The sequence below is a fragment of the Pezoporus occidentalis genome, unplaced genomic scaffold, assembly GCF_034315485.1.
Source record: "Pezoporus occidentalis ecotype Australia unplaced genomic scaffold, CSIRO_AGI_Poc_V1 ctg474, whole genome shotgun sequence".
NCBI lineage: Eukaryota > Metazoa > Chordata > Aves > Psittaciformes > Psittacidae > Pezoporus > Pezoporus occidentalis.
The window spans coordinates 30,947-47,993 of NW_026915807.1; the positions used below are offsets into that span (position 1 = coordinate 30,947).

The window sequence follows — 17,047 nt, forward strand, 5'->3', positions numbered from 1 at the left end:
TGAAGATGTTGGGGGTTGCTGTGGTTTGCCTAGAACTGGCTTCCACAGGCCAGTCGTGAAACAGGCATCCTGAGACAGAGGACCTGTCCCACTACAGAAGGAGAGATACCCGGACCATCGGACTGAGGTTTGCCCAGCACTTGGTGTCTGGACGCCAGTACCCTAATGATGAGGCAGCTGTCCCTGACGTGGCCAAGCCACTCTCTCACGGTGCCGCCCTGGCTTCTGGCACCAGCATTGAGGACGGCGGGAAGGGGGGGCAAGGAGGAGGCAGGATGGCGGCGGCCAACGGAGGGGAGCGCGCAGCAATCCCTGTACTTATTCGCTGTGCCTAGGCGTTCAGGGGTAGCAGCGTGGCTCCCAGGGGTCCCGCCGCTGTGGGAGGTGGGGCTCCATCGCGCCCGGCCCAGCCCCTCCGCGTCCCCGCCCCCCCGCGCGGTTGGGCTCTGCTGCGGCGTTGTGCTGCTGGCTGTGCTCTGCGGGCGCTTTGGGACCGAGAATCTCAGGCAGTCTCGCCTCCCACTGCGTCCCCTCCGGAGCCGCTGGGGCGCATGATGGCTGCGGCAGCTGTTGCGGAGGTGAGCAGCGCCAGCAGTAGCAGCAGCGATACCTCTAGTGCGGGCGAGGAGGAGAGGATGAGGCGGCTCTTCCAGACCTGCGACGGCGATGGGGATGGCTTCATCAGCAGGTAGCGACAGCGGGAGGAGGTTCTTTGCGGCACTGGTACGGAGCTGTCCCGTCCTTCCCCCTCCTTGCGCCTCCCTCCCTGACCGCCCGTGAAGCCGCTTCTCAACTTGTCGGCGAGTTTGGGGCAGTTCGCGGAGCGCAGATTCTGCCGACCGGTGGCTCCCGGAGCGAGGGGCTGAGAGCAGGGCTGCGGCGGTGCTTCCGCACCGAGAACTCCAGAGGCGCGTAGGGGAGGCAGGACAGGCACCGCCGAGAGCACTTAACACTTCTGAGGATCTGGAGAATCACGCATTCTTAAGCTTGGCGATGTGCCTGACTTCATGCATTAGGCAGGTGTTTTTTGCAAGAAAACAAAGCTGGTCACAGGTAATCTAGGAGACACCTCGTACTGATCTACCAAATCGTCTGTTTCTTTAATGTTTTCAGCAATATCCTCGTTACACAATCCATTTTAAATTCCTTTGCTGGTCCCCGTTTAGTTTTTATATTGTGATCCGGGCTGACAGGTTTTGAAGGGGAAAGTGGTGAGTGTGTAATTTGCAGTAGGTAGTTGGAAATAATGAAGTGTTCATGTGTCTGGAAGTACTGGCAGTGTGTTTTTATCAGGACTAGGTTTTGTTGGAAGGGTATTTCTGGAGCTATCCGCTGCTCTCACACCACATCTTAAAAATACTGAACTAAAGGCAAGATTTGTCACAGGTGGTGGGAACTTGCATTTTCAAAATTAAATTTATGCTAGTTGCATTGGTAAGTACTTCTAGATAGCTGAGTCAGGGAATTTCTGTCATCTAACCTGAAACCTAAGAATATGACCCTGCTAAAAGGGTAAGTAAACTTCAGTCCCCACTGTCATCTCTTTGGAGCCAGAAAATTGTTGAAAATTTGTATCAGCTGGCAGTCACTTTAAAAATTAAGGGTCATGATATTTCTTATCTAAACAGGTCTCCAAACTTTTCCTGTCTAGTGACTATTTTGGCAGTGTATTTCAGAAATGTAAACTCTGTAAATGCATGCTTTCTATTTGTTTACTGTCTTCATGGAAATTACTCTGATGTATGAAAACAGGATGTTCACTGAAAGTGTACAGTGCCTCCTCAGGCACACTTGCTTGTTTGTATTGTGATGCTTTTCTGCAGTGTAAACTTAATAGACTTCTGTATATTTATAATTCAAAGATCTTGCTGAGGGAATGCTAATGCTTTAGTGCTTGAGAGATGCTGCCATGACACATGCCACTCCTTTCTGGTTGACTTTTTTTGCCTAAGTTTTGTTCCCAATTTGTACTCTGTGTATTTCAAAATGCGTGTTTCTGAATGTTGGTTGAACAACACTGCTGAAAGTTTTGAAAGCTCCAGGACATATCTGAGGAGGGACATTGGATTCAACAGGTTGAAAGTTCTTCAAGAGATAGTCCATTGTTGAAGGTTCTAATAATTTCCTTCAGAAAAGGATATGTGCCTTCAAGGCATGGCATTGCATGGCAAAGCATGATCAAGCTGGCATGGGTTTGATCAGAGAAGGTAGTGTTACTGCCTTCCCTTAGATTTCCTATTTGTGGGAAAGTAGTGAGTGAATATTTAACAAATGATTTTTGACATGACAGGGAGTCATTTACTTTTTTCGACTTCATTAGTTGTCTTAGGTAATCGGTCTTGCAAATGAAATGCGTTCCTTGCTTTGGGTAGTGTCTCAGCTTCCCTCATGATCTATTTTATGGCAATGGCTTATGCAGGAGCAGGCTTGCCCAGTGGTTTTTGGGTATATTTGCAGTATGTACCACTGCTGTCGTAGAGATAGCTCTTTCTGATTCATGAAAATACAGCATCCCTATTAAAAGTATAGCAACTGGAATTTTGTTGCTTACAGTCCTAGTGTTTAGGTAATTGCATTTTGTTAATAATGACAAAAAGTTATACTTGCTTTCACACTGAACTTATGTAATTCTGTGCATACTGTTTATCTTGCTTCTGCTTTTTATTTCTTTTACAGGCCAGTTGCTGGTTTTGCTGTTCCCGCATGCCCTTCTTCCTTGGACTTTCCTTTGCTCATCCTTGACAGACAGCAGTTTGTTGCCTTCCTTGTAGCTGCAGTGGAGATGACAGGCTGACTTCTGCACCTTACTGTACCTTCTACAGCAAGTTAATCATTGCAATAAATGCTTGAGGAGCTATAAAGAGCTGTATAAATAGTTGAAAGCAGAGAAGCCAACACTGTAAAATCCTCTGCTTCCTTGTGGACTTTTGTTAGGTTGAGCCTCTTTTTCAGAACTTACTTATTTTCAATATAATGGGGTTGAAATTTGCAGTTTTGCAGCTGTTACTCAGCATAAGTTTTTGTATCTTTACAAATGAGTATCCTCTATCTTCTGCTTGCAGGGCGAAAGCTTGGTTAGTCATTTACTTGCCTAACACATGTAGCAGTTCACTCATAAGATCTCTTTCTTTCCAATTCCAGAGATGGTATGGAAGAGAAGATCTTTATTTTTGCAGCAAAGGCAGGCATTTTATAAGTATGTTTATTTAGTTCATGTTGCATGGGGAGAAGAGCTATTTGCATTCCTAATGAGGTAACATGGTGTCTCAGCTGTGGAAATGCTTTGTTGTGCATCAAACCGTAAAACTCTTCAAATAATAGCATGGAAGTAAAGGCACAGATGGAAAGGAGGAGCAAGTCCTGAGATACTGATTTACTTTCAGACTATAAATAGCTGGGATGATATGAAGGGGCCCTATAAGGATGCTGTGGAGGGACTCTTCATTAGGGACTGTAGTGATAGGACAAGGGGTAACGGGTTCAAACGTAAACAGGGGAAGTTTACAGTGTTCAAGGCCAGGTTGGACAGAGCCTTGGGTGGCATGGTTTAGTGTGAGGTGTCCCTGCCCATAGAATGGGGGTTGGAACTAGATGACCTTAAGGTCCTTTCCAACCCTACCTATTCTATGATTCTATGAAAATGATAAAGTGCAATTAAGTGAGTACCATTGGTGTTATAAACCAGAAGCAGCTGAATGATGGGGTATGAAGCGTTAAGCCTGTGTCTCTGAGGAACTGTTGTGGTTTAAACCCAAAAACCACGCAGTCGTTTGCTCACCCCGCCCTCCCCTGCCCTTCCTCCCTCTGCTCCCAAAGGGATGGGGAGGACAATCAAAAGAATGTAACTCCCATGGGTTGAGATAAGAACAGTCCAGTAACTAAGGTATAACACAAACTACTACTGCTACCACCAATAATAATAATGACAAAGGAAATAACAAGGGAAGCGAATACAACCGCTCACCACCCACCAACCGATACCCAGTCTGACCCGAGCAGTGATCTAGCCTTTCTGGGTAACTCCCCCCACTTTATATACTGAACATGACATGCTGTGGTATGGAGTCATTTTGGCTAGTTTGGGTGAGGTGTCCTGTCTCTGCTTCCTCCTGGCTTCCCCTCCTCCCTGGCAGTGCATGAGACTCAGAAAGTCCTTGGTCAGAGTAAACATTACTGAGCAGCAACTAAAAATATTGGTGTTATCAGCGCTGTTCCCAGGCTGAAAGCCAAAAACACAGCACTGCTACTGCTGAACCCAGGACAGCATCATGTTTGACATGTGTACATTGACATTTTACAACATCTAACTAGACAAAAGTACTAAGAAAACGTTAAAGTTTTAGCTTGCCAGTTTGTACTTTAATGGCTTTTGCTTCTTTGGGGATTACTATTAGTTATTTTAACATCTTGCAGGTGCTTGGCATTCTTCTTGTACTTCAACAGTGAGAGGTAACTTTACAACCATAAACCAAAACAGAAACCCAAACAAATGCAAAGCAGTCTACTATTAAGGATGGATTCTGGATACTTGAAATCAACAGGATCAGCCTTGCTAGAAGCAAAAGGCAACCTTAAACACTGTTTACAGCAGAACTTTGCTTTTGCAGCTGAAGGTGGATTGTGTTGTTTTAACAAAAAGCTGTTAACTGAAAAAACACTCATTGCTTTCGTTTTGCTTTTTATTCTGTTTGCTTTGAAAAGCTTCAGAATCTGATCTTCCAGTTAAAAATATGTTAAGTTTCAGAGGGTTTGTAGATTGGGAGGGCACACCCTGTTTGTGTGGTGTGTTGTTTTGTTTTTTTTTTATTTGCTTGTTTGTTGTTTTTTTTTAAGGTCAAAATAGGTGGGCTGAGTTTATGTCTGTTAGGAAAGTGAGAGCATGCTCTTTTATTTAGAGGTGGTGGGCTAGATTAATGTCGTCTTTGGGAACTTAATTGCCTTGTAGCTTTATCATATGTGGATTGTACTGAAGTTCCATTTAGCATATCAAGAATTTAATCTTTACTGCAAAAGTCACTAAATAGCTTTCCAGATTACTCTAACACTGTAAGGTCCAAATAAGGTAACTATGAATTTATAGGAAACTTTGGTTAAAAAAAAAAAAAAAAAAAAGTACGAGCTATGAAGGTAAGGGGTGAATAAAATATTAATTTTCTTATTAAGTTACAGATGTGCTAGTTTTCTGATTTTAACTTTAAAACGGGTAAGTAATTTCTAGTGTCATGAAGTAAAAAGATAAAGCTAGTGTTTAATTCAGAGGGAGAATTGTTATCATAGCAATAATAATGGAATGATGTTGTTTGTAGAGTTTCTTTGAAAATACTTTCTTCCGTGTACACAGATTTTTTTACACCGGGGTCAATGTCTTACAGAAAATCTCTGGTAAAAGTATTTAAAAATCTGTAAGCCTACTGATTTTGTACTGAGCTTATACAACCTGTTGAAAGGACGTGAAAGAGTGCCTCCTTCTATAACCTTTCTCAGTAGCAGTTAAGGGGAACTTGTTGGATTTGATCTCATATCTATGTAGTTTTAAGTGGTACATAGCTTTGGGAACTTGAAACCTTTTCAAGGACAAGCTGATACTTCCCTTGTCATTAGGCTGCAGTAGTAGGGTGTTCCCAGCATTCTTGCTGAGCATGTTTTGGCTTAGTATATGCGTCATAGCAGGTTAGTGATTGAGGCTGACTTCCAGTTACAATTTTTGGTTTATAATTAAATAAGCTGAGGTTTTGTAGGAAGTGGAAGAAACTGTGAAGGTATTTATTACTATAATTCAAGTTGCAAACTAGTGTTCTTGTAAATTCATTCATTAACTTGGTTTAACTAAATCAATTTACATTGCTCTTCATATTTATTTTTTTTCTTTCTTTTCTTGCAATTTTCTGCATGTAAAGTAAGAACTGCTTAGAAATCTAAGTGCCAAAACTGACTGTCTTGGAATCTTATATAAATGGGTAGACAGTGGCCTTATAACTGGAATGTTCTGGAATAAAAAGAATCTTTTAGTTACTGAAAACATATGGTCCTTACCTAAAATATGAGATATTTTACTCTTTGTTATCTGAATGTGGGACAGACTTTTAATGAAGAGTGGTACAGAATTTGCTTTCTTGATTTCTTCTGTGAGTCTTCAGGAGAGAACATACATGAAAAAGAACTATGAAATAAAAAAAGCATCCATAATTTTTGTGTTTAAAAAGTAGTATAAAAATTCATTTTTCCAAAAATAATCTTTTGTTATTCATTTTTTGTGCTTGTATGTTCTAAGATTTGTATATGAATTGGCAGTAGTGATCTGAGTGTTAGAGAAAATGAGTAGATCAGGAGCTCAGAACTGCACTGCACATTGATGTGTGTGTGGGAAACCCTGAAGAAGCTACTGGTGTGGGATAAATTGTGATGAATTTGTGAAAGGTCCTGTAAATCAAATAGGTAAATGAAACAAGGTGTAGCATTTAACAGGCATATTTAGTGAGAAATAAATGGATAGATACCAAGTTCATCAATAGGGCAACTGTTACGCTTCTACTAGGATAAAAAAACACAGAGATTTGGCCTTGTGTGATTGCTAGCGTATCTCTTCTGCCACTTTTCAGTGTGCAAAGGGGTGCTGTGTTAATGTTGAGTTGGGTCATACATTGTTGCAAAGGGAGTTGATTGCAATATGTCAGGGTGTTCAACAGTGTAAAGAATATACTTACTTCACGGCTATCAGATTCTCGGATTCCTCCTTTCTGCTGTGTATTTTCATGTTTAGCAATTAATAATTTCCCAGTGTTGGTGGGAGTTGTCAAGCAGAGTGCAGACCATTCTGTTGACAAGAGGAAAAGGCCTTTTTTCCTCAAAGTCTGCACTTACCAAAGCAATTTTCACAGTAGTGGCCACAAGAAAACATATAGGAAGAAAAACATGAGCAGGTTCATCCTGTCGCTATATTTTTGTTGCTGTATTTTCTTTCTTTAAATTCTGGTCATCATAAAATCATAGAATGGTTTGAGTTAGAAGGGACCTCAAAGATCATCTTGTTCCAACCTTGCTACTATAGGCAGGGATACCTTCCACTAGACCAGGTTGTTCAAAGTCACATCCAAGCCTGGCCTTGAACACTGCAAGGAATGGGGCATCCACAGCTCTTCTGGGCAACCTGTTCCACTATGTCACTACCCTCATAATAAAGAATTTATTCCTAATATCTAATCTAAATCTCCCCTTTGGCCAGCAGGTTGGAAGAGGTGATCTTCCCCCTCTACTCAACCCTGGTGTGGCCATAGCTGGAGAACTGTGTCCAGTTCTGGGCTTCTCATACAAGAAAGACAAGAAGCTACTGGAGAGGGTCCAGTGGAAGGCCATAAGGGTGATCAGGGGTCTGGAGCATCTCTCCTATGAGAAGATATTGCGGGAGCTGGGCCTGTTTAGTCTAGAGGAGAGAAGACTGAGAGGGGATCTCATTGCATATAAATATCTCAAGGGTGGGTGCCAGGAGGATGGTGCCAGATTCTTTACACTGGCTCCCAGCAACAGGATGAGGGTCAGTGGCCATAAACTAAAACGTGAAGTTTCACCTCTAAAACTGATCCACGTAACAATAACTCTTGTTCAGATGCTGTCCCCTGCAGTAAGCACATTGGTTCTTCATCTTTCTTCACTGTATGGGTTGCTCTTTGTGCCTCTTGTTTGCTTTTCCTCTTGCTTACAGGAGCAACTGATATTAGCACGGATCAGTCCTTTGGTTAGCTGCAGTTGACTATCACTGTGGTTGGAGTGGCTGCAGTGTCTGCCACTAGGGTTGCAGTGGCTGCAGTATCTGTTGTCGGGGTTGGTGCAGCTGCTGTGCTTGGGGGTTGAGTAGCACCAGCAGCTGCTTTGTTGCTCTCGGGGTTTGAGTAGCTGCTGCACTTGTCACTGGGGTTGATGTAGCTGCTGAACTTGGAGTAGCTATATTATCTGTTGTAGTCAGGGTTTGAGTAGCTACTGTACTTGTCATTGGGATTGGTGTAGTTGCTGTGCTTGGAGTTGGAGTAAAATCAGCTTTTCCACTCCATCTGGGAAACTGCTCACCAGAGATTGAAGCATGAAAACAGTGCACTGGAGTTAAAACATTTTTGTTTCTTCCTTTTCTTCATACCTTCAAGTAAGATCTATGATGTTGCTGTCAAAAACCCATTCATACTTGAAACCAAGTCAGGTCTGAAACATGTTTAACATATTCTAGGTGAGGGAAAGGTAGTAAGTAAATAAGGAAAGCCATTTATTTACCAAACCCCTGCAGCTACTGTATTACCCCAGTGCAGAATGTTACCAAATAAGAATTGTGATATTCCACAAAGTATAAATGACTAATTACACACAGGACACAGAGCGTACAGAAGACTGCACAGGGTAAAGAGGAAGAACTTTTTTATGTTGAGGATGGCAGAGCACTGGAACAGGATACCTAGGTGGGGTTGTGAAGTCTCCTCTGGAGACATGGAAAACCCTGGACATGTTCCTGTGTAAGCTGCTTCAGGTAGCCCTGTCTGAACAGGGGGGTTTTACTAGGTGATCTCCAGAGGCCCCTTCCGACTCTAATGATTCTGTGAAGTAGAAGCTGCTGTGAGTGATCAGGTACCAGCAGACTAAGGAGTGATAAAACCAAACATTCTGCAAGCAAGAGGTTTAAAAAAAGATCAACTCTGTAACACTGAACAAGTGGAAATAAAAAACTGCCTTTGAAGACTTGTGAGAGAAGATTACTCTGCTAGTTTTGCAGGTACGGAGGTTTCAGATTTCAAATGCAGTTTGGTTCCAGTACTGCACAGTCCTAAATCTGGCCTCAGTCCAGCTGTTTAACAAGGGAACATCATTTATAGGCATTCTGCAAAATGTCACCAAGATGGGATCAAGGCCTTGATAAGTCCTTGAGTTTGGTCTGATTTTTCATTTTGCTGTGCTGTTTTTACCATGGAGTTGGAAAAAATATTAGACTTCAATACAAGATTTTATTCTTACTTAAGATCTTGATTATTTGCTCTGTGCTTTCTTTAACCATGTGAAAGCTTGACACAACTCAGTTTTACGAATTCCGACAAAAAATACCTGAGCCTTGGTAAATGACATTGTCCTAGTTTTTGAGTGTCAGCTCTCAGGTTCTGTTCCTAGACTTAATTTTATTTTCATCCGTCTCCATTAGGAACCTGTCACAGGATCTGTGATCCATGTAATTGAAGGAGTACTTTGTAAGTATACGTACTGTACACCAAATAAGGTGGTGAGTTGAAGTACTGTGCTGTTTTGTGCATGATTGTACTTTGCTTTCTCTTTTTCTCTTGGCACCTGCCTTAATCAATGGTTCCACAGCTGTACAGAGTTTTGTGGGACTTTAGTCTTTATTCTCCTCAGGTCCTTTCATCATAACCATAACCTCATAAGCATCATAACCAAGAAAGGAGCAAGTTATGGGGGAAGACGGAAGAATTTAGATGAAAAGCCAGGAAGACTTCCTGCAATCCTTAATTTAGCATGCAGAAAAAGGTATCTGTATTTAAACATTGTGTCTAGAAAATAAATGCCCAAGAATCAGCATTCATTAAATACTTATGTATTTCAAAGTCTGTATTTGTTACCAGTAGTACACAATCAGGAATATATTCAAGCTTGGATTTTCTGAACCTTTCATATTTTTTAATTAGTTAGCTGTCCTGTTCTTGTGGTAGACATCAGACACATGAATTATACAGCATTAATAGCTGGAGCTATCATTTTAAATTTAGTGAAGTTAGTTGGTGTGTTTTATGCAGGTTATTGCATTTTTCTTTCCTTATTGCTATTAATAATCTGGAAAAAATTGCTTTTATCTCAGTCTTGTTGTTACATGCTATTGTATTCTTTTTCTTGTGAGCTTGATGTCCAGGTAGATTGTAGCATAGAAAAAATAAACAATGAGTCACTTGAGAATGCAGTTGTCAAACTTTTGATCCTTTTGAAAATTACCATCCAGTTAACGTGTAAGTGCTGAATTTGTCTCTTTATTAAATTTTATTAATTTTTAAGGAGGTTGTTGCTAATACATGTTATTTGGGTTATGACTGTAAGAGAATTGAACCTCTCTTTAAAGCCTGTAATTGCCCTTTTGTGGCCCTGGATGGAAAAAAAAAGTGTTAAACTTTTGGTTTGTGTTCTTGGTTTGTTGTTCCCCTGTTATGTTTTCTTGGGTTTCTTGGTGGCAATTCTGAAATATTATAATCACTGATATATACACTGATATCACTGATATACCCTATTACTCTCCCCCCAAGGATGATGGGGAGCAGGGGACCTCACAAGGTGCTTTGGTACCTGGCCTTTCTAGCAAATCCATAGCCCTAGCTTTATAACACAGAAACCACTGCTGGCTGTTCTAACAGTATGACTGGGACTACAATAGGTATTTGAATTTGTCTCAGTTATGTGTGATTGCATCTTCTGCTTACGGCAGACAAGGCAGTTAACATCCTACATAACCACTGTTGTTTCCAAGGAGCAACTTTCTAGATGTGCTCAGAATTAATTTGCTAAAACCTGTAGTTTGATGTTAATGCATGGGTTGACTGTTTTGGAAGGCACTTGGATGAAAGAAGAGTTCCACCAGTGGGTGGTTTATTTTCTTTGTCTCCCATTGTTTGTCCAGTTTGAGGATGCCATTGTGAATGAATTCTAAAACACTTTTTAAAAAATCCTCCATCATAGATTGAGTGGGGTAGGGTAGTTAGTGCCTGAAACTGGTTCAAGCAATAGCTCATGCCTGTTTTGATGGGAAGCAAGGCGCCTCCTCACAAGAGGCTTGGACACCTGGCCTTTTCTTGCAAATGCACAGCCCTAAACTAGGTGCCTGTATGCCTTACGAAATGAACTAGGAAAACTGGATGTTTCATGGTTTTCTTTGAAGTCAGCCCGTGCTGCTTAATGAGTTGTTCCACTGTGTGCGGTCCTGAAGTTTTGCTCTGTTTGCATGACAATTTGTTCAGTTACTAACTCCCCTGGCTGAAAACTAGCTCAGTAAGAAATATTTATTTCCAGCATGGACAGTTCTTGGTTCTGGCTTCTGATGTTTAATATTACCACAAGGTGGGGTAAGAACCTTGAGCTTGGGGTTTAATTGTGATCCCCCTGGTTATATCTACTTTATTTTTAAACATGATTCACTCCAGGTGCTCCAAGCTCTAAAAGTTAATTCATTATCATAAAAAATGGCATTGTTTTAAGAGGTGTAAAACTACAGCAGAGGTTTTATTTAGACTTTTCATATCTCAGATGGAAAATGAAAGAGAATAGCAAGGTTAGTGTTGTGTCTAATTATGTGTTGTCCAAAGAATGGGCTTTAGATGTCCTCTAACGAAAAATAGCTATGCTGTAGATACGTGGCTTTTCAAATTCACCTTACTTTTACTGTGAATGTTCATATGCATCTTTTAGAATAAATAATACTAATGTTGAAGTCATCCTAACATAATGACTGTTTGCATGCATGATGTCGTATGTAATTAACATAGCTGTAATGAGCTTTGAATAATTGTAATCAGCATGTTGAATATCTCTTCTGAGAGTTTTTCTGCAGCATACTTTCTTATATTTAATAGAACAAACCAGTATATATGTAGTATTATCAGATATTCTGTATAATCCCTTATATAATTTTTAAGGGTAAGTTAGGTAACAAAGACCAGACTGCTTCTGAACAGAAACTATGCTCCTGATAGTTCCTACCACGTGGTAGAGTCTGTAGGTTGAATTGATACTGTGTTTTAGCAAAATCTGAATCTAGTAAGCAGCACAAAAGAAAGCACAGAACTGCTGAGGCCCTATTCACAAACTCTGCTTCTCTGTTGATAAAAGGATCTTTGTTTGCAATAGCTTTGTCTCCAGAGATGACAGCCTTAGCCAAAAATGGACACATTTTTCTCACAGGTCATGAGACACAGTGTGTGTTAACAGTTTGATGTAGATGTTTGGAGTATGCCATTTAGGTTATTTCTAATGCATAGAATGTGCATTTGTTGTGCCATCTATAAAACACACATTTCTGTTCTGGAATTTCCTGTGACAGGCTGACAGTCATGTCCATCTCTTGTAGGAAATAGGGGGAACCAGACACACTGTGGTAGAAGGTGTTGACTGTCAAAGGGAACCTTCCACCTGCTTTCCCAGAAGAGGGAGTGGTGGTATAGGTGTCATGCCTGCAATAGCACTGTGAGAGGTAGCCTAGCCGGGACAGAGCAGTGAAGTAAAAGCTTAGCTAAGTTGAATTATTAATATAAGTGTACAGGGCTTGGGGGCTGCTTGACTGTTAACTCTTTCTCCTGCTGTTGCTCAGTGTAGCAGAGCAGCGTCAGGTTCAAGTTAATTGTGAACTGACAGAAAAGGCATTGGAGCATGCAAGGCAGAAAATGAAATGAGCAAAGAGATCAGAGTGTAATAAAAAGAAATCTCAGAATATGGTAGCAGTAACAGGACAAGCAGAGAAAGATTACCAAAGAGATGGAGCCAGTAAGGTGTTGATGGCTGATGCTGAGAAGTATAAAATGTTCTCTTTTCTATAGTTTGCAACACTGAAAATATCAAACGGAGTGAGATGGTTCCTGCAAATAGGACCAGTAATAAATACCTTGAAAGGAAGAAGAAAGAAAAGTTACAGAATAGTTGGTGTTGTTTCAGTTAGCTGTACTTGAAAATATTCATGTAAAATTCATAAGCACTGTACTATTTTGCAGTTGTTTGTTTGTTGGTTGGTTGCTTTTGTTTTTTCCCATGGGTTTTCCAAAAGAAAGGATTAACAGAAAATGGGGAAAGAAAATATGCTTCTTTCTTCAAAATTGTGACACGGGGATCTGTCTGCAGACAGCCTATAACTGGCTGAATATGGATTTATTAAGAAAAAGTTGTGTCAAACCCATTTGATCTTTCTCAATTCTAGTAAGAATAGTTGGTGGAAGTGAAACAATAGCTGCCTTCTGGCTTGCCTTTGTTAAGGCTTTTGATGTTGTTTTATGACACTTATAAGTGAGCCGGAGAAGCAGGGTAAGGGAAAGAGTTTAGTTTGGGTTTGTTTTCAAGCTTAATTTAGAGATCATTAGATATCAGTAGTTTGTTTTACAAGTAAAAGATTGTATCAAACTGAAACTGGAAGCATGGCCTGGGCCAGATCAGTACATTTAATGGTTAATGATCTGGATGACCTGATGAGAAAGCTTTCTTAAATCTGAAATTATACCAAGCTGAGGAACATTGGAGACATCCTGGAGGATAAGACTGGAGTAAGAATTGGTGTTGATTGTTGCAGAATGACTCTAAGAGCAGGACCATAGAGTTCTGGAGGACTCTGCAAGCAAGGCAGGGGGTGGCCCCCACAGGTGGCCGGAGACCGGACCTGGGAGGAGAATGTGGAGGAAGCTGTGGGGGCTAACCAATACTGTTATGCCAAGAAGGAGTGGCTGAATACCACTCCTATATATGTGTGAACTGCGTCACAAATAAACTAGAAGTTGCTTATCACCCATATTGGGTTGGCCTGTCTGCTTCTCCTCGCCGCATACAAATGGCGCCCGAACAGGGACGCGGATTACAGGGCCCTGGTCGCTGGGGACCCGGATTATAGGGCTCCGACTAGCGGGGACCCAGGATACAGGGCCCCGACTAGCGGGGACCCGGGATACAGGGCCCCGGTCGACGGGGACCCGGATAAAGGGCCCCGGCCGACGGGGACCCGGGATACAGGGCCCCGACTAGCGGGGACCCGGGATACAGGGCCCCGGCCGACGGGGACCCGGGATACAGGGCCCCGACTAGCGGGGACCCGGGATACAGGGCCCCGGCCGACGGGGACCCGGGATACAGGGCCCCGACTAGCGGGGACCCGGGATACAGGGCCCCGGCCGACGGGGACCCGGGATACAGGGCCCCGGCCGACGGGGACCCGGGATACAGGGCCCCGGTTTAACTGGGACCCGGGATACAGGGCCCCGGTCGACGGGGACCCGGGATACAGGGCCCCGGTCGACGGGGACCCGGGATATAGGGCCCCGACTAGCGGGGCCCCGGGGTACAGGGCCCCGGTCGACGGGGACCCGGAACGGCGAGTGAGTGGCGCCGGCGGCAGCGCCCGGGAAGCGCGGGCAATGCTGCTGCGGTGGCGTGACGGACCCGGGTGCTACGACTAACCGAAAAAGTCCGCCGCTGGGGCGAACCAGACACTGCTGCGTCGGGAGGCCGATCCGGAGACCGAGGTTACAGGACGACCCAGAAGAAGACGATCCGGAAAAGGCTGGCCATGAAAATGGACCGAGAGGTAGCCCTGGACTTATTACAGTGCTTTTTATAAAAGCGGGGAACTGAGCCCTGAACTTTTTACAGTGCTTTTTATAAAAGCGGGGAATTGAGCCTGAGACTCTAAAGCAGCTAGCAGGTCTACTGCCTGTAGGGAAGGCTAAGAGATTTTTTTTGCAGATCCTAATACAATATTTGAGAAGAGTGAGTGGCGAAAGTTTGGTGATGAACTATTTGACTCAGTGCTTAATGATTATAAGAAGGCAAAGAAACTCGGTAAACCACGGAGGGAAGTAATGAACTGTATAAAAAGATACAAGGCAGAAAAGAAAACTGCCGCGGTAGCAACGGAGAAACTAGGAACAGACGTCCCCGGTCGGTTGAAACCGGGGGAAGATTACAACTCGTTCCCCTCCCCCCCCCCAACTCGCGGGAGCACAGGGTTTCCCCCCCCTTCCTTTTCTCCCCCTCCATCAGAAGGTGCCGCGGAGGAGGTGTAACCCCCTGCTCCCTACCACCCCAGTTCCGAAAGTAGGGACTTTGAAAAGGACAGAGAATGTATATTAGAAGGGATACGTATGATACATGTCGAGAAATCCGAAAGAAAGAGGGCGGTGCCTCGGCGCCGGATCGATTGCGGCGCCACTTTGAAGCACGCAGTAAAAAATAGGGATCATGCGCTAGCGGGAGATTTAAAGGAACCGTGAGCCTCTCCAACCCACTACGCCCTAGAGTGAAAAAAAAAAAAAAAAAAAAAAAAAAAAATTTTAACTCAGTCACGGAGGAGCCAGGTCTGCAGATGGCTACATACCGAACGAGATACATCTGATAAGAAAGACACAGCTGCAAGCAACGGAGACCCCGAGTTCGGCGCAGGATCAGCCCCCGAATCCCCTGAATCCGAGCCAGATTTATATCCTCTGCTTCCAGACCCTGACTCTTCGTCTCCCGGGTCGGTCTGCTCAGACTTACTGGCCCTGGAGACGCTCAGTTGTAACAATGGGTAACCAAATATGTGATCATTACTGGGGAATTTTCTGCAATGGGCATTTCTGCATATCCTGTGTTTACTACACAGCAGGGGGCTAAAGAGTGGGAAGCTCTTGATCTCAAAATAGTTAAGGAGGCCTGACAAACAGTGACCACGTATGCGTTAAAATCCTCTTATACTCAAGCTGTATATGTTACGATTTTTTCTTGCAATTGATAGGGAGAGCCCATACAGTTTCTCTGTGATACTCATGTACTAGAAGTTGGTAAATAAAAGTATGTCCAGGTTTCTATCAACCCTTGGAGACCTCTGTAGATACTGCTGGCCACTTCTTCCAGCACAGGCTGGCCACCTGTGTCGGAATGAGTGTGCATTTTGGTCAGTTTAAAAGCCCAAGCCTCATACGATGTGGGGGAGGCAGAGCCTCTGCGGGGACACCCGCTAAGGTTGAGCCTGCCACCTCGCACTGCAATGATGCTTCTCGGAGCTGGTTTGCTGTTAGTCTCCACAGGGTCCTTGTGCCATGTTCTGTACGTGGGACTGTAGTGGGAGTAATGATGGCTTCTGCAGGGACTCAAAAAAAAAAAAAAAAAAAAAAGGGGGGGGGGAGAGAGAGAGTAATGATGTTACATTTAACTTTAACCTGTCTAACCTGTCTACTTCTGAAGAACTGATAACCTGGGGGAGGGGGTGTGTTTGTGTCCTCCTGCCTACAGATCATGGCGACTGTCTGCAAAGTTTGTGAAGCCCTGCCATGAGCTGGACAGACGAATGGATAAACCAGATGCCTCAGCTACAGGAGCTGACCGTGATTACCCCAAGCAGAATGAGATGGAGGAAGAGAAAGAACAAATAACTGCAAAACATCACTTGGGGGCAACTGAAAAGTAACATCCTGAATATGTGTGCTTGTAAAGTAGCTATATTAGAGGTTGTGGTTTTGTGTATAAAACCACCTGTATTTACTAGCTAGTTGTTAATAAGAAACTGCACCTTGTATTGTATAGATTTGTCACTTGTAAAAGAGATGTTAGAGTATGGAAATTTGCAGTAGCTGCTAGAAAATGCTAAGGCAAAAGCTAGAAAAATTTTAATACAATGGTAGTGTTATAAAGCAGGTGATGGAACAAATTTAAGAGGGGGGGAGAATTCCACTGGTAAGAAATTTCTTTGGCTAGTCCTTCACTGCCATCAGCATCTTCGACATGCTGCTGCACCCTGTAACAGTTACTCTGCTAATGTAAATGTGTGTGTGCCTTGCTGTAGTAGCGACTTGTTACTGGATAAAACATAAAGGGGGCAGATGTGGGGACAGTGTTCTCACAGGAGAATGCATAATTGGTACATAAACTTTGAATAGTCCTGAAAGATACAGCAAGGCCATGAGAGGCCTGAAGAAGCTTAAGCAAGCAAGATAAGAGGCTGGAATTCACCAAGTTAATGAGAACTGTGGACTGTTGGCAAGCTTTCAAGGTTGAGTTCTCACACCTGTGTTTAACCAATTATGTTAGTCACTAAGGGTCTTCAAAACATGTATCCAATCATAATATGCCAAATCACTGTAAGTGCTTCAGCTGGGGCCTTGGCTCAAGTAAGCAGACTGGGTTGCTGAGTTGCTAAGCAGACAGTTCTACATCAAAGGCAATTTCTGATTTGTTTTAATGTTGACTCTGTAAGACATGCAACACTGCAGAACCTTTTGTTGTTGGAACAGGGACATGGATGTGAAGAGTTTGATGGAATGTGTTGTATGAGTCTCTCTGATTATGCTAATTC

General features: G+C 43.1%; 1 protein-coding gene across 1 annotated transcript in view; it reads left to right on the forward strand.

The window, feature by feature from the left end:
- Window positions 1–477: 477 nt before the first annotated feature.
- Window positions 478–17,047, forward strand: part of LOC134172799 (uncharacterized) — a 37,550-nt gene continuing 20,980 nt past the window's right edge. The window contains exon 1 of the mRNA XM_062636254.1: window positions 478–688. Within this exon, the coding sequence (XP_062492238.1) occupies window positions 552–688 (137 nt within the window). The 5' untranslated portion in view covers window positions 478–551. The remainder of the gene's footprint in view (window positions 689–17,047) is intronic.